Source organism: Bos indicus, chromosome 3, assembly GCF_029378745.1.
Source record: "Bos indicus isolate NIAB-ARS_2022 breed Sahiwal x Tharparkar chromosome 3, NIAB-ARS_B.indTharparkar_mat_pri_1.0, whole genome shotgun sequence".
Lineage (NCBI taxonomy): Eukaryota > Metazoa > Chordata > Mammalia > Artiodactyla > Bovidae > Bos > Bos indicus.
This window is the reverse complement of record NC_091762.1, coordinates 83,952,604-83,978,299: the sequence shown is the minus strand read 5'-3', so window position 1 is coordinate 83,978,299 and position 25,696 is coordinate 83,952,604. Positions and strand designations below refer to the sequence as shown.

The 25,696-nt window shown below is 38.3% G+C and overlaps 1 protein-coding gene across 4 annotated transcripts in view; it reads left to right on the top strand.

The window, feature by feature from the left end:
- The window catches only part of PATJ (PATJ crumbs cell polarity complex component), a 383,422-nt gene that overhangs the window by 215,861 nt on the left and 141,865 nt on the right, over positions 1–25,696 (top strand). For all 4 annotated transcript variants that reach the window (XM_070786441.1, XM_070786442.1, XM_070786440.1 and 1 more), the window contains exon 29: positions 20,443–20,534. In XM_070786441.1, the coding sequence (XP_070642542.1) occupies positions 20,443–20,534 (92 nt within the window). The remainder of the gene's footprint in view (positions 1–20,442; positions 20,535–25,696) is intronic.

Below are 25,696 nucleotides of genomic sequence, written 5' to 3'. Positions count from 1 at the left end.
TCAGTACTGTTATTATCCCAATTTTCTGGATAAGAAAACTGCTAAGTAACAGAACTAAGTTGCTAAGAACCCAGGCTTGCCAGGCTCCAAGATCTGTGCTCTAGCAACTGAAGTATACTGCATTCTCCACGGTACTTCAGCAAATCCTATCTGTTTAGATCCATGAGAATCCTGACTTATGATACTCTAGGCTTTAGGAAACCATATATATCAAATTATACTGTTGTATTATGCACACCTAAATGCATTATTTCCTGTCTTCTGTGGTACGTGGAAATGTTCCAAAAGCTATCATTTGGAACATGACGATTCTAGTTCTATTTTCTCTGCCTTATTAAGACTCAAGATGGAATGACTGATGTAATCCAGACCGGGAAGAGAAGTGGTATGTTATTTCTGTGTCTGACATTTTATTAGATAGAGGAGATAGATGAGCTAAGGCTGCAGGGCGGTGAGAGTGCTTCATAGGCCGTACAGTAAAGTCAACATTGTGTGCGGGGCAGAGAGTGCTAGACTAGGAAGACCTGCTTTAATTATTCCAACTCTTTCAGTTATTAGTTGCATTTCAGAAGGGATTTAATATAGTGTAGGGCACATGGTTGACTATTAATCAGATCATATTTCCTCTCTTAAAGACAGAAACTTCAGGTATCTGTTTCTATCTATGCTAGAAGCTAGAAGAGCTCTCCTGAGCAAAAAAGAATATTAGCATCTTGCTTTTTCAGACCCCTCCTGTTCCCTCCTTTGACTTTCTGAATTTGGTCCTCTTGTTGCTCTTCAGTAATTTTATCTTCACTCAGAGATTAAAAGAATGAGAAGATTAAACATGGCAATAAATTAATCCCCCCATATTCTCCATGAAGTCTTTTATTTAAATAAAATAAAATTAAATTAAAAGTTGAAATACTGAGTCTAGCATCACACATCTTTGATTGTTTATTTATCTTCTCTAACCCTCAGTTACCTTCTTTATCAAATGGAAGTTTTTTATTCATTTAGCACATACTTTACTAGGCATCTGTTGTGTAGGAGGAAGTATAGGAGCAAGGTGCTGATTTTACATTGATGAAGAAAATCCATCGTCCTATTTTCATAGAGCTCACAGTCTAGTGATTGTGTAGCTTCAACCTCCAAGAGTGTTATAAGAATTAATGAGAAGATAGGTCACATTTTGCCACCACATCTGGCACTTACTAATACCATAATACATTTCAACTGATAATATTTATAAAAAATTTTTATGTGGATTTGTGGGTTTCAGTTCTTTTTAGCTTGTTTATATTAGTATATTTGTCTCCAAAAATATGTTCCAGAGGGAAACCATCATACTCTTCAGTAGCTCCATGCAGCATCTTGAAAAGCTGAGAGAGTAGAAAAAGGCAGAGACTGGATTCTTATGCAGTTATAAGCCTTCTCATGGGCTTCTGGCTTCTAGGTCAGGGATGACAGTAAAAAAATTCATGTGGGAAACATTTTCCTGGTTTCTTTTTATAGCTGAGAAAAAAATTTCAGTCATTTCTCTATGATATGTGAAGAATTTGTTTATAACATATCAAGTCCAATGTGCTTTTGAACTGAGAATAGTTACTGATGTGATGAGTACAAGGAAAGCTGGAAGCCAGTGTTACAATAGCTGTTCTTGGATATGCAGTGTGTTAGATGTTGAAGGAGACTGCATCACGAAGGAAGCATTTAGGCTTTTAGATCATACTTACTGGGTTAGAGCAAATCTTGTGTATTTGCTTACCCATCCACACTTTATTTATTTTTGTCAATTGAGGTACAGTTGTCCATGTCTTGATCAATCTTACAATTCTATTTGCTCGTATTATTTCTCATAACTGCTTTGTTGTTATCATTATTACTTTGCTCACAGCCCCCTTTTATTTAGGGTTGATCTGACTTTTTTAGGCCCTCAGATGTAGTTAATTTATAGGAAGTAGAAAAGAGCGTGGTCAAACATACCTTGTAGCTTCCTGGAAGTGAGAAATTCGCATCTCTTCCCGAGCCCTGTCCATGACTGATTTTTGGCACAACACCGGCCAGCAGTTTTGTTGCTGTAGGACTGCATCATTACGGTGCAAGAGCAGTCAGCAAGTTCTGCTGATTGATAGCTCAGTTCATGTTTAAAAGAAATCTTACACTGAGCCCCCAGAAGACAATGTGATTAAATCTCAGCTTCTTTCTCCTTTACTAGGATGCTAGTGTGGGGGTTCTGAATTAATTTCAAAATGCATTAGCATATAATTACCATGTAGACTGGAATGAGACTTTCTAGACTATTGGCTTTCCCTAAGCAATTAGTCCCAGAAAATACCCAGGCCCAGGCATGGTGCAGTCTTGTGAATATAGGATTTATTTATAATCTTCCCTACAGGGCAAGTGTGGGAAGAGAGCTGATAGTGCCATGCGGGGATTGGAATGATTTGTCAGGTGAGGGAAGCAGCCAGAAGGAACAGCGTGGGTGGCATTTGGAAGTGTGCAGTGGATGGGCTTGTGTGTCTGGCTCCCACACACTTCAAGACAGAGGAAGTTCATTCCCTTTGTGACATTTACCTGTAGCCCCTAAATTAAATCTTGTTATTTTTGTATGTGTATAATAGGTTTATTTAAGAACCATTGAAAATAAAAAGTATGAGTACTACCTATATTTGCTAAGAATAAAGACATAGAACTATAGGTAAACTCAGATCTTTTTGTTTAGTAATACTTATGTTAATAAGAGGAAAAAACTGAAATCATTAAATGACTGACTCAGGTACGTGTAGGTGCTTTATGACAAACTCCTGTCTGAGGGTGCTCACTACCACACCAGTCCAAAAGGTTAATCCTTGACTTGTTGCCAGTGAGTTATTTTTGAAATCTTTTGGAAGACTTAGATGTGATTTAGAAGTACACTATAGTGAATAAATTACTAGGTTTTAGACATCTATAGATAAGATTCTACTTTATAGTCAAAAGTTTCCATCATCTTATACTGGGTCCTTTAGATTATTACCATACAAATGAATGTAATTTTCTAAAGTATGCTTCTTAATGCATTAATTATGCCCTAAGAGATCTCACAGAATAAAATATCCCATTGTGGAAACACTAGTTTGAGGACCAGAAAGAAGAGTAAAGGATTTCAAAATTGCAGTAAAATGATTTTTCCAACAGTTTTATTAACAGAAATAGGTTTATGACAGCTAAAAATACAAAAATAAATTGATAAACATTTGTTATTGTGGCAATAGTGTCAAAATACATCAAATTTTGCGTTTTAAATATGTGATTTATTGTATGTATTATATCTCAATAAAGCTGCTAAAAAATGAGTTGATCGTCCTGACCGAAACTATAAGGAAGTCCTGAATATAACCTCACATATGCAAAGCTGAAGTTACCCCATTTTCTGACTCTTAAAATTATATGCAGCCTAATTCATAGCTCTGAAAGTCAACAGAAGAATGTGGTGTTGGCTGAGTGGTCAGCTTCACACACAAAGTTGTCCTGGGATCCCAGAGGTGTGTATGTTTTTCCTTTCTTTCAAGTGCAGTCTCCCTTGTCATTAAAACATTGTAACTCATACTTATCATATTTTGCTTAATTACCTTCCCTAAGTAATCCATTGTATTACATCCAAATTAAGTTACAAAAAGATGAGTTTATTAAAAGAAATCGGAGGTAGGGAGCTATACTGGGAATTTAGTTGACACTGAGCATTTATAATCTTCTAGGCTTTGCTAAATTCTTTACAAGCATTCTCTTTTTTAAACAAAAGTAGATGCTATTTTAGTACCCATTTTACAGATAAGGAAACTGAAACACGAGGAGCAGAATCAACATGAAAACACTGACTTTTCAGACTCTAAAGGCTATGTTCTTTAGTTCTGGGTGGATAATGATTCTGGAAGATAATCATGAATTTCTCATCATTTTTTAGTTTTGGTTAATCTATATTAACCCAGTGCTAGTTTAGAATATCTGAGATAATTTTTCATGATACAGTACCCTGTTACTCTTTTTATCTTCTTAAAATTTAATGCCACTTGGAATTCATTAAAAGAAGACTGCAGTCAGTGAAATTACACCTATCTCTCAAGAACCAAAGAAGAAAAATAATCTTTTTTTTTTTTGAGGTTGTTTTTGCCTGATTTGAGAGCTCCTCTATGCTTCACAACTTAAGAGCTTTCACCCTCAGTGCCATTATAGAGTTAAAATTTTATTTCGGCTGTAAGAAATAGTTTGTAAAACCTTACACATATTGGGTGGCCTGGTTCTTTTCTGTGTTTCCTGGAGTGAAGTCTTTGAGCTCTCCTCTTGCCATTTTTGTTTCTGTCTCTGGCTGGTTGGGGGAAGTGTTTTGAATTATACGGTCGTACATTATTATCTTTATACTGCTTAAGTATTTAGGCTAAAACTATATTCTTACTGATCTTTTGGAGGAATGCAATTATTTAATTTTTATTTTCACAGTCCTCAATATTGCTCCACAAAAGCTTTAAGTGGGATCACTACAGTGAGCCACATTGTCTTAAAATTAGGGAGGGAAAGTGGCATGAAAAAAAGAGTAAAAATGAAGATGTTCAAAGGAACTCAATTACCGTGGAAGCTTATAAAAGGCAGAGGAATGTACGCAGGGGAAGAAAGGTGCCATTTGGAAGGAATAAGTGGGTTTCAGCAGTGATTCTCCAGACTCTCCTTTCTGCAGTTTTCCCTCGGACTCACACATTCCATATCAGGGTAGCTAGTTGTCCAGGCTTCTGGTCCCTCCTTTTACCAGTATCTTCCCCACTCACTTCCAGCCCCACTCATGGTCATGCTGAGATGCAGGCTGGAAAGATATGCTCTTAGGTTATGCAGAAGTGCTTCCTTATGTCAGCCTCATCACATAATTTTTTTTTTTTTCTATATTTTGCTTTGTGTGCTAAGTTGTTTCAGTCACATCTGACTCTTTGCAACCCTCTGGACTGTAGCCCACCAGGCTCCTCTGTCCATGGGATTCTTACAGTTAAAATTTCTTACAGTCACCATGCAGGCTTTTTATTTAATTACTTATTTATTTATTTTGCAGTTTGAATCTCTGGTGATTTATGACATTGTTCTTTGTTGTTGGATCCGACTCTTTGTAACCCCATGGATTGCAGCATTTCAGGCTTCCCTATCCTCCACTGTCTCCTGGAGTTTGCTCAAGTTCATGTCCGTTGAGTCAGTGATGCTATCTAACCATCTCATCCTTATGACATTATTTCATCACAGGTTGCTGTAAGGATAACCACTATTCACCCATGAGGTGTTCCAAATTTACTCATAAATTTTCAGGAATGAGATACTTTATGTTCTCTCAAAATGAGTCAAAAAGTCATCAATCTGCATATTTACAATATTTAAGCAACGTGAAGGATAACTAAAAGATCAAGAATTTAAAATGGCATTATGCTCAAGACCATGTAATTTTAAGGCACAAAGCTTGAAAGAAAAGTGTTAATGTAATTCTTATTCCAGGTTTGACTTACTAACAATATCAAACACCTCCTTGAACTCATCACAAACATGGGTCACGTATGTGTGTTTTAATTTTGGTTTGTAAGTGAAGTGAAAGTTGCTCAGTCGTGTCCAACTCTTTGTGACTGCATGGACTATACAGTCCATGGAATTCTCCAGTCCAAAATACTAGGGTGGGTAGCCTTTCCCTTCTTTAGGGGAATATTCCCAACCCAGGGATAGAACCCAGGTCTCCCACATTGCAGGCAGATTCTTTACCAGCTGAGCCACAGGGGAAGCTCAAGAATACTGGAGTGAGTAGCCTATCCCTTCTCCAGTGGATCTTTCCAACGCAGGAATCAAACCTGGGTCTCCTGCATTGCAGGTAGATTCTTCACCAACTGAGCTATCAGGGAAGCCCATAGTTTGTAAGAGGTAGGTCTAAAATCAGTAATCCAACCTGAAAATCAGATGTTCCACCCAAAGCAGTAGGCTTGTGCCAACTTCACATCCTGTTAGGAAAAATTATGCATTATATGTCAACCCCAAACCCCCCATCAGTTTCCCAAAATACAACTAAAGTATTATAGTATAATATATACAAAGATATTATATGTAGGTAACATTAATCATGTTAGGATGTGAAATGTGTAATATTACTTCAGAATCACCAAACACTATGGTTGCTAACACACAGTTGTTTTGTATGCACCACCATGGCTTCCATTAGCTCTGCCTACATCTACACTATACATCCTCCTTGTTGACTCTGAGTGTCATAGAACATCTCCCTGTGATTCTTTACTTGAAATGCAACTTTGACCTTTTCCCTCACAGTTTTTTGTTTAAAATCTTTTACTTTGTATTGAGGGGTATAGATACAATTTTTTTTCTTTATAAGATAAGGATTTACTGAAAAATATTATATTGAGAGAGAGAGAGATTCTATGAAGTTTGGATATTAAAAATCAAAAGGTATGGGAAATGTTACTTGGGGAGGTATACCCATATATATTTTCTGCCCTTTAAAAAAAAGTTCTTTTTTTTTAATATCTACAAAGTAAACAGAATAACATAATGAAATTATTTTGTATAGCCATCACATAACTCAACAATTACTAACACTCTGTCATTCAGGTATCACCTATAGCTTCATATACCCACCCCTACTCAGAATATTATTGTTTTTATAGGCATGTGTGTATATGTATATGTGCTAAAATTTACATAACGTGAAATCCACAGGCTTTATCTATACAATTTTGACAGTTGTGTACACTGTATTGCCCAAATACCTATCTTTTCTCTCTCTGCAGAAACTTTTATGGGGTGTTGATTCAAGTGACTTCCTCATTCTAACTTATTTGTTGTTGTTGTTGTTGTTTTGTAATTGAATTGAATTTGGAGTTCTTTATATGTTCTGGAAATATTCTGGATGCGAGTTCTTTATCAGATAGACACAGCAATGAAAATGTTTTGAAGGCAAGAGAAAAAAATTCTAGTAGCATAGGTAATTGGGGTAGAGTCCTAATCAGATCACGTGTTTGAAAGAAGCAACTATTAAGCTGGCCCTTGCTAGTTTGGGGAAGTCTCGACTTCTAGCATGTACTGATGTTCTTGGAAGAAGGAATCCCAGGTCGCTGTTCACTTGAGATCCTATTTACTCATGTGACTCAGTTCAGTCGCTCAGTTCTGTCCAACTCTTTGCAATCCCATGGACTGCAGCACACCAGGCCTCCTTCTCCATCACCAACTCCTGGAGCCTGCTAAAACTCATGTCCATCAAGTCGGTGATGCCATCCAACCATCTCATCCTCTGTCGTTGCCTTCTCCTCCTGCCTTCAATCTTTCCCAGCATCAGGGTCTTTTCCAACGAGCAGATAACCCACAAATTGCAGAACAATTATACCAAAGAAATTCTTGGAAAGAAATTCTCTCACTGTTAAGACAGTTCTAGGACCCAAAACAGATTTCCCAACCTGGAGATCTGGCAAAGGGACTGAGAACCCCCAGGGAATTTGACTTTGGAGGCTAGTGGGATTTGATTATAGAACTTCCACAGGACTGGGGAAACAGACTCTTGGAGGGCACAAACAAAAGCATGTGAGCACCAGAACCCAGGACAAAGGAGCAGGTACCCACAGGAGACTGAGCCAGACTTGCCTGTGAGTATCCAGGAGTCTCTGGTGGAGGCGTGGGTTGACAGTGGCCTGCTGCAGGGTTGGGGCACTGAATACAACAGTGCGGGCATAAGTCCTTTTGAAGGAGGTTGCCATTACCCCTACCATAGTTTAGCCTCAGGCCAAACAACAGGAAGGGAACACAGGCCTGAACATCAACAGGAAATTGGATTAAAGATTTGCTTAACATGGCCCTGCCCATCAGAATAAGACCCAGATTCCCCCACAGTCAGTCTCTCCCATCAGGAAGCTTCCCCAAGCCTCTTATCCTTATCCATCAGAGGGCAGACAATATGAATACCACAAGTACAGAAAACTAACCAAACTGATCACATGGATCACAGCCTTGTCTAACTCAGTGAAATGAGCCATGCTGTGTAGGGCCACCCAAGACGGATGGATTATGGTGGAGAGTTCTGACCAAATATGGTCCACTGGAGTAGGGAATAGCAAACCACTTCAGTATCTTGCCTTGAGAACCCCTTGAGCAGTATGAAAAGGCAAAAAGATATGACACTTATGTGACATTAATAGAGATAGGATGTAATGCCTCAGCATCCTAGGAAAGAATGACTCCTCTGCAATATTAATGAGCCCTTAGAAGTAGATTATACTTTTGACTCCATTCATGCATTCCTTTCTATGCCCTGCAGATAATACAAAGTTAGCCACAGATACCTATTTCATTTGGTCAAGTGAACCAGCCTATAGCAACTAGGGCAGCTTCCATAGAAACACTAAGAATCAGAGCAACATGTGTGTGTGCTGCATGCTAAGTCACTTCAGTCGTGTCTGACTCTTTGCAACCCAGTGGACTGTAGCCCGCCAGGCTCCTCTGTCCATGGGATTCTCCAGGCAAGAAGACTGGAGTGGTTTGTTGTGCCCTCCTCTAGGGGATCAGAGCAACACATAAACATATTTCTCTGCTCACTTCCTTGAAGTCAATATTTTTCTATAGTGTTAGGGTATAGAATTCAAAGGAGTATCTTTTACTATTTTCCCAGTATATCAAATTTAGAGAGATGTGAACTACAAGCTATTATACTTTGCCTTCAAGACAATCTCTTTAACAAGTGGTGCTGGGAAATCTGGTCAACCACTTGTAAAAGAATGAAACTGGACCACTTTCTAACACCATACACAAAAATAAACTCAAAATGGATTAAAGATCTCAACGTAAGACCAGAAACTATAAAACTCCTAGAGGAGAACATAGGCAAAACACTCTCCGACATACATCACAGCAGGATCCTCTATGACCCACCTCCCAGAATATTGGAAATAAAAGCAAAAATAAACAAATGGGACCTAATTAACCTTAAAAGCTTCTGCACATCAAAGGAAACTATTAGCAAGGTGAAAAGACAACCTTCAGAGTGGGAGAAAATAATAGCAAATGAAGCAACCGACAAACAACTAATCTCAAAAATATACAAGCAACTCCTACAGCTCAACTCCAGAAAAATAAATGACCCAATCAAAAAATGGGCCAAAGAACTAAATAGACATTTCTCCAAAGAAGACATACAGATGGCTAACAAACACATGAAAAGATGCTCAACATCACTCATTATCAGAGAAATGCAAATCAAAACCACTATGAGGTACCATTTCACACCAGTCAGAATGGCTGCGATCCAAAAGTCTACAAATAATAAGTGCTGGAGAGGGTGTGGAGAAAAGGGAACCCTCTTACACTGTTGGTGGGAATGCAAACTAGTACAGCCACTATGGAGAACAGTGTGGAGATTCCTTAAAAAACTGGAAATAGAACTGCCTTATGATCCAGCAACCCCACTGCTGGGCATACACACTGAGAAAACCAGAAGGGAAAGAGACACGTGTACCCCAATGTTCATCGCAGCACTGTTTATAATAGCCAGGACATGGAAGCAACCTAGATGTCCATCAGCAGATGAATGGATAAGAAAGCTGTGGTACATATACAGAATGGAGTATTACTCGGCCATTAAAAAGAATACATTTGAATCAGTTCTAATGAGGTGGATGAAACTGGAGCCTATTATACAGAGTGAAGTAAGCCAGAAGGAAAAACATAAATACAGTATACTAACGCATATATATGGAATTTAGAAAGATGGTAACAATAACCCGGTGTACGAGACAGCAAAAGAGACACTGATGTATAGAACAGTCTTATGGACTCTGTGGGAGAGGGAGAGGGTGGGAAGAATTGGGAGAATGGCAATGAAACATGTAAAATATCATGTAGGAAACGAGTTGCCAGTCCAGGTTCGATGCATGATGCTGGATGCTTGGGGCTGGTACACTGGGATGGCCCAGAGGGATGGTATGGGGAGGGAGGAGGGAGGAGGGTTCAGGATGGGGAACACATGTATACCTGTGGCGGATTCATTTTGATATTTGGCAAAACTAATACAATTATGTAAAGTTTAAAAATAAAATAAAATTAGAGAAAAAAAATAAATAAATAAAACTATAAAAAAAAAAAAAAAAAAAGAAAGTATTTCGATTTAATTCATTCTGTTTGAGAGAAAATAAATCTCTCATGCTTTAGCCTTGTAAACGAATGTGTTCCTTTGGGAACATTATACTTTACAAGAAACAGATTAAATGAAGTCGTGGAAGACCTTATTTCAGCACTGTGTTCGTTAAACTTAGTCCTTAAAACCTGTTCCTTTGCTCAAACTATTAAGTTATTAGAGCTTGACATGTATTATTTTGTCTTTTGAGGGAAAGAAATCAATGTGAAATTTATTCAGAAATACTTTTTCATTCCAGTGAAATTGTGTTTTCATGTGAGTGGCAGTCATCATCCCTGTTCCCTTCTTGCCTTGCTGCCCCTTTCTTCCCTTCAGTTCTCCCATCTGCAAAATTGAAAGCAGTGATTTGGAAAGTGAGGATGGTTTTTCACGGGGGCTAGTGACCAAGATTTTTGGAAGAGAAAAAGTCTCGTTTGAACAGGACTTTGTTACCTCTATTCTGTTAGTCTATACCCCGCCCCCAAAGCTATCTGCATGGTTCCTAGGAAGAGGCCTACAGTTTCCTGCCTGCATATCTTTTCATATACGAGAATAGCCTTTCCACAGTCCTGGTGTTCTTAGTGCCCCTCTGTTCACCCTAGGCCTGCTAGGATTCCACAAGACCCACCCACCCACCTCCAAGAAAAGATGATCATCTCTTGCTTTATGTCCGCATCCATCACATGGCAATACATTTATCTGTGTCCAAGACCCTGTCATTTACCAGGTGTATGTGTGCAAAGAACCTTATCTGACCAAGTAAAAGCAATTCCAGTGAAGTGACTTTCAGAGAATGAGTATCTAGGACATACTTCACGCTCAATACATGGCAGCTGTGGTGATGATGGTAATGAAAATTCCTGTTTCCTCATCACTTGCACAATGGCTGTTGAATAAGTGAATAAATTGATAGGTATGACACATATCTATTATACTTTTATTGGAATATTTCTTGGTCTGGAATTTCTATTTTGTGAGGCCCTGTTAATTGGATTTAAAATTTTCATAGGATTAAAAACAACAACCAACTGTATAGCACATGGAACTCGGCTCAATGTTATGTGGCAGCCTGGATGGGAAGGGAGTTTGGGGGAGAATGGATACATTTGTATGTATGGCTGAGTCCCTCACTGTTCACTTGAAGCTATCACAGCATTGTTAATCAATTGGCTATATCCCAATACAAAATCAAAAGTTTTAAAAAATAGACAGGAAAAGTTGCTTATCCTCTGACTTTTACCCCCTATATCCATACCTTTAGGAGTGGTTTCTAATTATTAATAGGACAGGCTTTTAGACTCAAACAGATTTGGCTCTAAATACTGTGGTCAGGTTCCTAAAACTCATTAAGTCTCAATTTCTCCATCTGTAAAATGAGGTAGTAATGCATTTCTCTATTGATTTGTGTGAAAGAATGTATTTAAGGCATGTGTGTATGTGTGTATATGCATGTGTAGTGTATGTGCTTTATATGTTGTGAGCACTTATAAGTGGTATTGTTACAAAGTAGTTATAAAATATCAATATAAAAACACTGGCTATCACCTTAAATCCCACCAGTCAAAGATACCATCATCATTGACAGTTGAGATCCTTACAGAGCTTTCTTTAGACTTGGACAGAAATTTTTACATAAACAAAAATAATATGACAAATAGGTTACATTGTGTTTGGTCATATTCACTTTATAAAGTTATCTTTATATGGCAATGGATTTAGATCTGTATCGTTCTCCTTTTGGAGAAGGCAATGGCACCCCACTCCAGTACTCTTGTCTGGACGGAGGAGCCTGGTGGGCTGCAGTCCATGGGGTCGTGAAGAGTCAGACACAACTGAGCGACTTCACTTTCACTTTTCACTTTCATGCATTGGAGAAGGAAATGGCAGCCTGCTCCAGTGTCCTTGCCTGGAGAATCCCAGGGACGGGGGAGCCTGGTGGTGGGCTGCCATCTATGGGGTCGCACAGAGTCGGACACAACTGAAGCGACTTAACAGCAGCAGCAGCATTCTCCTTTACCTCCTTTTAATGACACTTTACCTCCATTTATTGATGTATGAAGACAAATATAATAAACCTTTTGTTGATGAATGTCTAGTTTTTCCTATTATAAATTATGGCCCTGATAAGTATTTTGACATCTTTGTCTTTAATCTTTTGGGGATAAATTCTTAAAAGTGGAAGTGCTAGATCAAAAATTAAACCATAAGAAGACCCATCAAGTTATGAACACTTAGGATTTGTTTGTTTTCTACATCTATGTTAAAGTCAATAAGAGTGTTTATTAAAGAAAAAAGTTAACCTATAGATAATGTTTGCAAATGTAAAGTTTAGAATATATTTAAAAGTGAATTAGGGAGGACTCTCAGATTTCATCAGCAATTTCAGTTACCTGACTTATAACTCAATTGTAATAATTTATTACTATTCATAATAAATCATACTACTTAATAAAAGCATGGGTAAAGAGTGTGTTGTTGAGTATATTTTAACATGATATTCAAACCTCAGGCAAACCTGTTGCTTGAACTAAATTTTAATTTTTGTATAATTAATATTTCTAATCTAAGCTTAGAAATCAAAGCTAATTAACTTTTACTTCCAATTTGCTACATTTTTGAATAGACTTAATTGAGCTACTTACTCTCCAGTATAAATTTATATTCATGTTCAATTTAATTATGGAAAATTGAGTAATTGAAACCTATCTCTTCATGATATTTTTGAATAATTTTATTGAAACAAATCTCATTAAGGACCTCTAAAGTGAAAGTTTATGTAGTATAACAAAAGGATTTCTGTTTATTTTTGCTGAATTGTTGCTGGATTAACCCTAATTCTACTTCTTCTATAAACTACACATGAAATATTGCAATTAAGTATTCGATCTCTAGTATCTAAATATAGACAGTTTACCTGAAATTAGCGTTCACCACCACTCCTCTTCCCCCTTGACCGCCCCCTCCCCCGGCTCAGCTATAGTAGCAGAAACCAGCTCGTGATGGAAAGTATGGATCAAAATGAAAACCTATTATGTCCTTGTTGGCCAAAAAGAAGTTTGTTCAGGCTTTTTATACTATTTATAAGTTTTACAAATACAGATGTTTCTTATTTGGGGCTATTGTTTTCAGTATCTAGAACATTGTTAAGTTTTTCCTGAATGCCATTTCATTCAGCTGAAAGTTCAGAACCTTGGAAGATGAGCTATGATAAAGTATTTGTGTCATTCTGGGACCAAGGATAATGGAACTGAGATAGAAGTTACTGACCCTGTGGAGGATTTCAGAAAGGCCTTTTGTCAGTAGTCAGAGGGCTTCCCAGGGGATGCAGTGGTAAAGAATCTGCCTCCCAATGCAGGAGACACAGGAGACGTGGGCTCAATCCCTGAGTCAGGAAGATATCCTGGAATAGGAATGGCAACCTATTCCAGTATTCTTGCCTAGAAAGTTCCATGGACAGAGGAGTCTGGTGGGCTATATGTAGCCCATGGGGTCACAAAGAGTTGGACATGACTGAATGATTAAACATGCACACACCCAGTAATTAGGAAAGACAAACACAGATGAAAAAAACAGAATTATAAGTCAAGAGTATGAAAATCTCATTTATACAGAAAGCCTTTTTCCTTTGTTTTTTTTTTTCCCCTTCTGAATGCCAAGGTAAATTACTGTGTGTCTGAAAGAGTTTAAGACTAGGAGATAGAGTCACACTTGGATATATAAATTAATGAAGTCTCTGATAGTGTATTGGTAGAGACTTTTCATTGGTAAAGAACAGAAATTTGCTCAAGACAATTTAACTCAAAGAAGGGGAATTTTTTGGAATGGTATGTGTGTCCCTCCTAGAACCTAAAGATCAGGATGCCTGGGGGCCTTAGAAGGTGATGGCTTTTCCTATCCCTTTATCCATGTGGCATATTATGGCTACATGAGGCTAAAAGAGAAAGAGAGAATTGTTGCGTGTGGTTTAGCCCTAGTTTAAACACCTCTCAGAGAATCCTGATGGTCCTGGCCTGTGTCATATGTCTCCCAGTTTTAGCCTGAAGTGGCATGACAAGCAATACTAACTTGACTGTCAATCATGATGGATGGTGTTCGTGATGGGAAGGTTTGAAGGACCATCCCTTCTAAAGAAAAGTGGTTGTATGCTGTCAACAACCCCCCAAATCTCTACTACATCCCCAGTCTGGTCTGGCTTTCTCACGTAGTAATATGGAAATCAAGATGAAGTGGCATAAAATATACTTCCAATAGTCATGGCTGATTGAATGTGGGAAAAATTATTTATCATCCAAACTGGGTTACATTTGAGAGAAGGCACACTATAAATAGTGGGAACAATATGTATAAATTGGATTGTCCCAGATTTTACAATATGGTTACCCTTGAATGCAAGAGTTGTACATCTCAGATTTTAACATAATAAATAGATTATTTAGAGGCAGTTGGAATACCAAGTCAGTACTAAGGAGAGTTCTTTCTACCATTATTAGATAGTATCAAAAATAAAGATATATCTAAATAATTTATTATTCTTTCCATATATCATTGAGTCACTTTTGAAAGGAGAAACTTTGGGAAAGCACTTAGTTTCTCTACTTCTCAGTTTACTGGAAGTAAATGGAAAATAATATCTTTTCCAATTTCTAGATAATCTGAATGATCACTTACATTCTGAAAGGATGAAATATTTTAATTGTTTTTCCTTTGGCTTAGGTTAGAAAAAAGTTTAAAAGGTGGTCAATGTTTGTTTATTTCTATAATGAAAAAGTTGTAGTAAGCATATATTACTGTTCAGGGTGCAGCTTGTTTACACAAGAAGAAAGGTACAGTCTTACGGAACTACATACTGCATTAGGGATTTCAAAAGCCTAACAGAGTTTCCAGGCCCTACCTCTATGCACTTTGATAAAATGCTCGATTCTGACTTGTGTTGCGCTGTATCACGTGTGTGCTGTCATGCCCAACTCTCTGTGCCCCCATGAACTATATCCCATCAATCTCTGTCCATGGGATTCTCCAGGTAAGAATACTGGAGTGGGTTGCTATTTCCTCCTCCAGGGGATCTTCCTGACCCAAGGATTGAAACTGCATCCCCTGCATTGGCAGGCAGATTCGATTCTAACTTGTGTATATCAAAATTCCAGGACCTAAGATGGTAGGTGTCCAGCTGAGAGTTTATTTAATAGACACCTTTACAAAGATGACTTTAGAAATCAGCTGAGTTTTATGTACACCATACAGATGATATGACCTCTAGATGTGCCTTAGGAATACAGGGTTTTCAACTAATATTTAAATCAAGCTCTTGGATGCCAGTTTCATCATCTGATGAAAGTACATAACACCCAGCCCTTCTAAGATTTAACTGCGAACCCGTGCATCAAGAGCTTTGCGGCACAGAGTTTGGCACAGAGTAAGCACTCAGTGACTGGTAGCTATTAATAATTAGAATTAACCTGAAAACCTTCCAGGAGGTGTAAAATGCTTTCTTTCCTGTCTACGCTATACTTGGAAGATACTCTTTATTGTTTAAACAACAGAAAACAGCAGCTTCTCAGAAACAGGATAAGTGACAACCTAAAGTTAATTTGCATAAAATGCATCATATTCTTTCTAATTACTTACTGAATTTTCTCTGGAGTGTGTTTCCTTAGAGATAAGGAAATATAAAGGTCACTTATGTTGTTGGAAGCTGTATACCTTTTATTTACATAGTGAAGTTGCTTTCTAAACAATAAGATCTAGAGAACACAAAAGAGATCTTCCTCTCCTGAAACTCAAAGGACTGCTAATGTGTAATTTGTGAAGCCAGAAAAAGGCTTTGTCTTGGATTTTTTTTATCCAAAGATCTGCATTTTCTTTTTACATTTAATCCTGTAAAATCAAGTTTCACTCTATCTTCAGTTTCCCATTCTGTTCCCAGTTTTCCACTGAGTAGCAGAGTCTCTCCAGAGGCCCCTGAACATTGGCAGGGAGCAGCTGCCTTAGCAGTAAATGCCACAGTTGTTGGCACTGGAAAAACATCGCCAGCAAGCAAGCTGCCTTGCTGTTCTACTGCCAGGGCCTCTGAATATTCAGAAACAGCACCATGAAAGACATACAACTTCAGATTTACGCTTAGGTAAATTAAAATTAATGACTTGGTTCCTTCGTTTGGGCTGTGATTTTTCCTTCTTAGAATAATAGTGCCATGAGTTCTATTCTATCAAAATGGAGAATCGCAACTAAAAAAAAAAGGCATTACATAAACATGAAACAGCTCAATTTTCTATTTGCTCAAGTTTTTGCTAATAAAAAAAATTTTTTTTTTTAAATGTCAATTGTGTTGAGGGTTAGAGCCCACCTCAGAGACAGCATACCAGCAGCTGAGTAATGAAAGTGTTCCTTTCACTCAGGGATCTGTGAGTCAGTGCATCCTCACTGAGCCGCCACTGTAAGCTATGTGTGAAAGCTGGGGAATACATAGAGGGGGATGCAGGTTCTTACCCTCAAAGAGTTTAGCGCTGTTCAGTTACTGTCGTGTGCCTGCGCCGATGCTCTCTACCTGACAGTGGTTGGCTTTACCATGTGGGTGCAGTACAAGTGTAATAAGAGAAATTTTTTAAACCTAGTGCCATAGAATTTGGGCTTCTCTGGTGGCTCAGTGATAAAGGACCTGCCTGCCAATGCAGGAGGCACAGGTTCATTCCCTGGTCTTGAAGATCCCTTGGAGAAGGAAATGGCAACCCACACCAATATTCTTGCTGGGAAATCTCATGGACAGAGGAGTCTGGTGGGCTACAGTCCACGGGGCCACAAAAAGTTGGATATGGCTTAGCGACTGAGCACACACGCATGCCACAGAGTTCAAAGACAGGAACGTTGCATAGGTCATGGTTTACGAAACACTTTCTGAAAGCAGAGTTCAGACACAGTGGGGAAGAGTGCCAGGCACTGGTCAGGCATCATCTCAATTTAAAATTGTGATTTAAGCTTTCTTAATTTCAGTTCACTATCCGTTAAAGAGATTAAGAAATATAGTTAGCAAAAAAGATGATCATGCTAGACATACTATGTTGTAGCCAAGCTTTGTCACTTAATATATTTTGAATATTTTTATGTCATTAACCATGTTTTTTCACATTACTCTTAATGACTACATGACTTATTTATTTTTCTAATAGCTAAGTTAGGTAAGAAGATGTAAATATAAGAAAAATAAAATTATGAAAGTATTAAGAGAAAATATATGGATGGTGGGCACTCAAAAAAATTTTTTTTTTATTTTTTCAGAGCAGACAAATTGAGAGGAAGATTAAAGAGATTTCCTGTGTAACCCTTTCCCCCACACTTGCACCGCTTCCCTCATGATCAACATCCCCTTCTGGAGCGGTGCATACATTACAGTTGATGAACCTACACTGACCCATTGTTATCACTCAGAGTTCATAGTTTACATTAGCGCTCACTCTGGGCGTTGTTGTTTGGTTGCCAAGTCACGTCCAACTCTTTTGTGACCCCATGGACTGTAGCCCGCCAGGCTCCTCTGTCCTTGGGATTTCCCAGGCAAGAATATTGGAGCGGGTTGCCATTTCCTTCTCCAGGGGATCTTCCTGAACCAGGGATCAAGCCTGAGGCTCCTGCATTGGCAGCGGATTCTTTACCACTGAGCCACCAGGGAAGCCCTTGTATGTTCTGTGTGCTGCGTGCTCAGTCGTTCAGTTGTGTCCTCCTCTTTTTAATCCTGTAGACTGTTGCCCACTAGGCTCCTCTCTCCATTGGATTATCCAGGCAGGAATACTAGAGTGAGTAGCCATTTCCTCCTTCAGGGGATCTTCCTGACCCAGGGATCAAACCTATATCTCCTGTATTTCCAGCACTGGCAGACAAATTCTTTACCACTAAGTCACCATAATGGCGTGTATCCATCATCAGAGTACCATACAGAGTTTGGGTATTTTTAAAATTATGTCATATCAAAAAGACAGAAACCTTAATCCCTGATAGCTCAGTTGGTAAAGAATCCACCTGCAATGCAGGAAACCCTGGTTTGATTCCTGGGTCAGGAAGATCCACTTGAGAAGGGATAGGCTACCCACTCCAGTATTCTTGGGCTTTCCTTGTGGCTCAGCTGGTAAAGAATCCGCCTACAATTGGGGAGACCTGGATTTGATCCCTGGGTTGGACTGTATAGTCCATGGGGTTGCAAAGAGTAGGACACTACTGAGCGATTTTCACGTTAAGAGAAAAGGTGAGTAGTTTTAATGCTTAAAAGTTAAAAACTCATTGGATATCAGTTCAGTTCAGTCGCTCAGTTGTGTCCGACTCTTTGTGACCCTATGAGCTGCAGCATGCCAGGCCTCCCTGTCCAACACCAACTCCCGGAGCCTACCCAAACTCATGTCCATTGAGTTGGTGATGACATCCAACCATCTCATTCTCTGTCGTCCCCTTCTCCTCCTGCCCTCAATCTTTACCAGCATCAGGGTCTTTTCAAATGAGTCAGTTCTTCTCATCAGGTGGCCAAAGGGTTGAAGTTTCAGCTTTAGCATCAGTCCTTCCAATGAATATTCAGGACTGATTTCCTTTAGAACTGACTGGTTGGATCTCCTTGCAGTCCAAGGGACTCTCAAGAGTCTTCTCCAATACCAGAGTTCAAAAGCATCAATTCTTCAGCACTAAGCTTTCTTTATAGTCCAACTCTCACATCCATACATGACCACTGGAAAAACCATAGCCTTGACTAGACGGACCTTTGTTGGAAAAGTAATATCTCCGCTTTTTAATATGCTGTCTAGGTTGGTCATAACTTTCCTTCCAAGGAGTAAGCGTCTTTTAATTTAATGACTGCAATCACCATCTTGCAGTGATTTTGGAGCCCCCCAAAATAAAGTCTCTCATTGTTTCCACTGTTTCCCTGTCTATTTGCCATGAAGTGATGGGACCAGATGCCATGATCTTAGTTTTCTGAATGTTGAGCTTTAAGCCAACTTTTTCACTCCGAGATTACTGTAAATAAAATTTAAAGACATTATCTCATTTAATTCTCACAATAATTTTATGTAATAGATGCTTAGATTTGTTTTAAAGAAGAAGAAACTGAGACACAGAGAAATGACAGTGTGATTAGTAGTTTTTGGGGATGCTGATTATCTTGGTGAAGAATAAAAGCTGACAAAATCAGAGACATAATGAAGCAGTGGTTCAAGTTTAGTTTTTGTAACAGCCTTTCATATGAATCCCAGCTTTACCACTTTGAGGTGATGGATGAGCTTCATTTTATGTAGTTAAAAATATTATATCTTCATTCCATCCTTTGAAGTGTTAATTTCTGTATACTTTCTCATAACAGCTGTTAGAACAAAAATGAGACCTTTTTCAAATGTCTTCAAATGCAACAGTTCAGCGGCATCAAGGACAGGCAAGTTAGATGCTAATTACAGAAAACATAAATCCCTTTTTTACCATTGCTTATATAGTATACTATACTATCCCTTAAATAGTAAAAGGTGTCAAGACCTCAGTTAAATAGAGACAATATGACATAGATCACTACTTATTGAAGAGACAAGAGAGAAAAAGCGAAAACTCTGTGAGCTATTATCAAATGGTTGAAATAAAATAAAAGATTGATTGTAGCTGTCATCATAGCTTAGCAATGGGAAAATCTGGAGTGAAGAAATTTAGAATATAAATGTTTTCAGATAGTATTTAGATGAATTCAGTCAAGTTAAAAAATCCCACCTCATCTTGGATAAGAGCAGATATCTCATTCATTAGGTCCTGTAAAATATTCTGTGCAGTTGATCTAATATTTGACTTAAAATGGGGTCATAGTATTTACATCCTCTGGAGTAACACAATTTATGCTATGTAATAACCTTGACTCCTTTACAGAATCATGTTTAATGGGCCCTCCAGAACTCTGATGAATACCACAGTTTGGTCTGTTTTCTGCATTTCTTAGGAGTCTGGAAAAGCTGTAGGAAATGAAATATCTATCACAAAGTTTTTGCATCTAGCTCAGCTACTACTGTCAAGTTTAGCAAAAAGGCCAAAAATTCTGAATTTAAGAGATTTTAGTAGCTGCTTAGAATTAGTGTTTGAATTTGTACTATGAAGAATGTCAAGATTTTTAGCATTAAAGAGTCCTCCATCTACCCACTTAAAAATGAAGGAACTTTATTGTTTAATTCCAAGTATATGCACATATACTTGTATACATGTGTGTGTGTGTGTATACATATATATATATATACACATGAAATATATATATTGTAGTTTCACAATTACATTTTGTTTTTTCACCACAGATAAACAATCAGATTCTATATGGAAGAAGTCACCAAAATGCATCTGCCATTATTAAGACTGCCCCACCAAAGGTCAAGCTGGTTTTCATCAGGTAAGATAGATATGTCTGTTTTCCTAAAACTCAAGATCTCTTCTGGAGATGTTATTATTTTATCTTATACATAAAATATGTAATACTATTTTACCTTTTGTTTGTTTAAAACAATCACTGTGTTCTAAGAATAAGTTTTCCTTTTGTAATTGTCACTTTAAGAAAAGAACGTGTGCTAAGTCTTGTGTCTAACTCTTGGTGACACCTGTGAACTGTAACCTGCCAGGTTCCTCTGCTCATAGAATCCTCCAGGCAAGAGTACTAGAGTTGGGTAGCCATTCCCTTTTCTAGGAAATCTTCCTGATGCAGGGATCAAACCCAGGTCTCCTGCATTGCAGGCAGATTCTTTACCATCTGAGCCACCATGGAAGCCCAAGCAAAGTATAGATTGCTTTGATGCTGAGGTGTTCTTGTTATGTACAGTTCACATGATAGAACTGGTAGTTGAGGCTTATGTTTGTATTTCTATTTTGAAAAATTCTTTCTTGATCTGATTATCCTCTTTTTAAATATCATAGAACATTCTAGCTTGTCATCCTCCCATCAGCATCATTTGGTACATTTGGTACATTTGCTCTCTCATTAATGCCTTTATCAAAGGATAGGCAGGAAAAAAAAAGAACCCAGGGAAGTTTTAGGAGCTTCATGTTAAGAGGGCAGGTGAGAAATACAGACGGGAGAAGATGTGAGCTCTACTGTCTGGAGTCGTGTAGTCCTTTTGGGGCTCCACATTTGCCCACACCTCATCTGCCAGCAGACTGAGCCCTTTTGGTATAAGTGAGTCAGAATTGAGACCCCTCATTGGTGGGAGCCATCACTGCTCCATCAGACATGGAATGAGGTTTGATTCCACGTAATTTTACTGAAATGACAGATACATCCAAATTATTTTTGGAGGATGTAACTGTATGTTAACTATCACTCTGTTTCTTTGCCTTTGGGGCCTCAGTTACTATCTATAAACTGGGGATTATAAAGCACTTACTTCATTCACTGTGGTATTTTGAAAATTAGAAATAACACAGTGTCAAGGAGAGAGTAAAGGCTTGAAGAAATGTTACCTGTCCTTATGATGGCGATGATTAATATTACTCTTCCTCTTCTCAGTAGTTACTTTTTAGTAAGATCCATCCGTTCCCAGGAGACAGCTGGGATTAATAGGTTGTTTATTCCCAGTTTTGGACACTAGTGTAGATGATTGAAATATTCCTTCCTATGCCATCACTTCAGCCTCACAGGCATAGCTGCTTTGCTCCTGAAACAGTCCTACATTAATGGCAACCCACTCCAGTACTCTTGCCTGGAAAATCCCATGAATGGAGGAGCCTGGTAGGCTGCAGTCCATGGGGTCACTAGAGTCGGACACGACTGAGCGACTTCCCTTTCACTTTTCACTTTCATGCATTGGAGAAGGAAATGGCAACCCACTCCAGTGTTCTTGCCTGGAGAATCCCAGGGACGAGGGAGCCTGGTGAGCTGCCGTCTATGGGGTCACACAGAGTCGGACACGACTGAAACGACTTAGCAGCAGCAGCAGTGACCTTTTATCCTGTTCATTAGCACTTTCTGGATTTCCAGAGTTTGTTGCTCTTGTATCTAGGGTGAGAAACCTTCCTCCTCCCCATTTGCGTAATGACAGTCTCCTTTGGTTTACTGACCTTGGAGTTCTGTTAGACACCAGTCCCTTTACCCTTCCTATTGCCAGAGGTTACAAATTTAATTAGATGATGAAAACATGAACAGACTTGAGAAAAGGTCAGCGACTCAAAAATTTAAAGTGTCCATCAATAGAAATCCATACAAGTAAAGAGTTGAAGCCATTTAAGCTTGAAAACTTGGTTTAAAGCTGTGTGAGGATCACATGAGATGTTACGTAGCATTCAAGAGTGTCTGCACATCAGTGCTTGGCACTTTGTGGACTGCCACAAGGGATGTTATTGCTGATTAACATTATTGTTATGTCTTTGTCTTCTGTGGGGCCTTTATACTCATGCTGACTCATCCCATTTTAAAGGGAACAAAAAGAGAATTGAATAGGATCCAAAGGAAATCATTTAATGCAATTAAGTAGTTGGGAAATAGAACCCCCTGCTTCAAGAAAGAAAGATTAAATGATTTGAAGTTATTTAGAAGACAGAAGAGAAAGCTGAGTAAAATTTTAATAATAGTAATAAAGTCCCATTAATTTAGTGTCTGGTAGTTTCAATTTTGGACTGTTCAGAAGGGATCAGAATCAAGGAAAAAATTTGTTCAGCAATTAATGGTGTAAGCGTGATTGAGGATGCTGCTGAATACTTATTTTCTAGACATGATTTTAAGCAATTTACAAATATCAAGGTACAATCAATATGTCATCTAATTATGAACCTTTCTTGCATGGTCATTAAATTACTGTGTCTAGCACAGAGTGGGGATTCAGAAAGCTTTAAAGAATAAATTTCCTTTCAACTCTTACTGAGCAATCCAGATCATATATTCTCCAAATGCAACAATCATAGTAAGTTAGTTTTATAAAACTCCTTATAGTTTAGTCCCTCTCCCCAATTTAAGATTTTCTGTATTTTCTTTTGTAAGGAGAAAAATAACATGGGCATGATTCTGAACAATCTATTGTTGTATCTACTTTTAGACTGTCTAAAGGAAAAAGAGCTTGAATTGAAGCAAGGAAGATGTTCCTCTGCTCATAGCCTTTGTTTGATTCAATAGATACATATCTAGTAATTTGCATGCCAGCATTTTATTAATTAATGCTTCCGTTTCTATAGGGAAGGAACTAATCATTTGACTAAGAACTCTTATCTAAAGTGATCAGTTCTTTTCTAAAGCAAAACTGAACTCTCAGGCTTAGTGATTAAAAAAGAAACCATCAATTCACTCAGCCTGGGCTTGAAATACACTCATGGTATCACAGCTGTTTGAGCTTGATTAGTTTCCTGAGCTAGTTCATAAATTGTCTAATGTATTAGTACATGTAAATTGCCTGGAAATATGGACTCAACATATATGGCTGCCATAGAGATGAAGATGATGGTGATGATGGCAGAAAATGTGGGAGGGAGGCAGGATGGAGGTAAAAGAGAAGGAAAGTAGTAGTTAGGGTGAAAGAAAGAGGAGGGGAAAAGAGAACCACTTCTCATATGTATGTTGCCTAATTCCAGAATCTTGACTATTTTTTGAGTGAATCACATTCACAGTTTAAGAATGCTCTAATTAACATCAAAATGGTTAAGCACTGGAAGAGATAGCTACAGACATTATATACAACCATTTCTAGTAAATGTTAGAATAAGAGACGAGGACACAGCCTACCTAAAACGTCTTTTAGTTTCCTGTCTGCTGTTGCTAGACTGCTGCTGGTGCTTCTCTGTGTCTATTTTTAATAATGACCTGATATTCTAACAAGGAGTAGAATGCTCATTAATGGAGGAATGTATAAAGAGAAACCTAATTAACATGAATGAATCCTCATGTCAATATAATATAATAAATTTTACTAAGTAATATTAAATAGGGACAGAATTTAAAGCACTTAAGGAGTTAAGAAAGAAAATCTAAATGAAAAAAATTTATTGTTCATTAGCTGTGTACATCACTAATAGGGGTAGCTTGGTAGATTGGTGTCCTATTCATGTGTGGTAACCTGTGCATTTATGTGCTAAGCAACATGGCATCCTTGCTTCTTTGGGCTGATTGACTAGTTCACCCCTCATTTAGGTACATCTTTCAACCTCTGCCTGTGTATTACCTCCTTCAGACTATTGTCACAAGAATAGTTTTGCCTATTTTGGAACCAAATCCTGAAACAATTAAGTTCTGATTTGTTACCAGGTTTCAAGAGGTTAGCACTTAAATCATCTCAGTACAACAGATGCAATTATACTTTTCTTTAAAATGGCATAACTTGCTTTGTGTTATATGTGTGCTGAGTCACTTCAGTCACCGACTCTTTGTGAACCCATGGACGGTAGCCCATGGCTACAGGCTTCTCTGTCCATGGAATTCTGCAGGCAAGAATACAGAAGTGGGTTGCTATTTTCCTTCTCCAGGGGATCTTCCCAACCCAGGAACTGAACCTGCATCTCTTAACATCTCCTGCATCCGCAGGCAGGTTCGTTACCACTAGTACTACCTGAGAAGCCCTTGTGTTATATAATGTTACTTTAAAAACCAATGTTTATAAGTTATATTTCTTTGATTATTGCTTCTATATGGCAGTATTTCCTTCCTTTGTTGAAACTGTTGATTCCCTGTGCATTTACATTATACAGAAAATTTTGGCTTTTATACCTGAGTAACTCTTTTTTAAATTTATTGACAAGGGAGATAAGAATGGGAATTGGCTACAGGTTTAGGAGAATGAGTAGCAGTAAAATAATCACAGGAAGGTGTGAAAATATGCTGCAGGTAACATTTAATTAACTAGGGCTTTTAGTCTGTAGTGATATACATTTATGTAATCATGTCCTTGTCATAACACTTGCCTTTGTTCATACACTAATTGATCTATAATTCACAAAGTGGGTCTGTGAGTCATCAGGGAAAATGAGCAAGTTGCTGCTGTGTGTACATGACATAGGCTTCCCTGGAGGCTCAGATGGTAAAGAATCCACCTGCAAATGCAGGAGACCTGGGTTCCACCCTTGGGTCAGGAAGGTCTCCTGAAGAAGGGAATGGCTACCCACTCCAGTATTCTTGCCTAGAGAATTCCATGGACAGAGGAGGTCAGCGGGCTACAGTCTGTGGGGGTCACAAAGATTTCGGACATGACTGAGTGACTAACACTTTGACCTTCAAACACGGCTTACTTATATAATCATTTTTTGCCCTTTTCTCCCCACATTATTAGATTTTGGACAATATTGTCATCATGTAATTGTGCCCAGTGGCACATTTGGACTGTGGTATACTCAGTGATTCTACTCTAGATCATCTAGATGCATTACACTGTGCTTACTATGGGTGCTTACTATGTACCACACATTCAACTCTGAGTTTTCCTAGTCCATATGATCTCCTCTACACAAGCACTCCAATTTCAGTACAGGAGAAGCAATGTATTAATATGATGAAGAATGAATTGCTGTATTTGGCAGTGCAAGAATCCAAGGAGATTAATGATCTCGCCTGCAGCTCTTGTCATACCTTCCCCCACTATCGAAAAT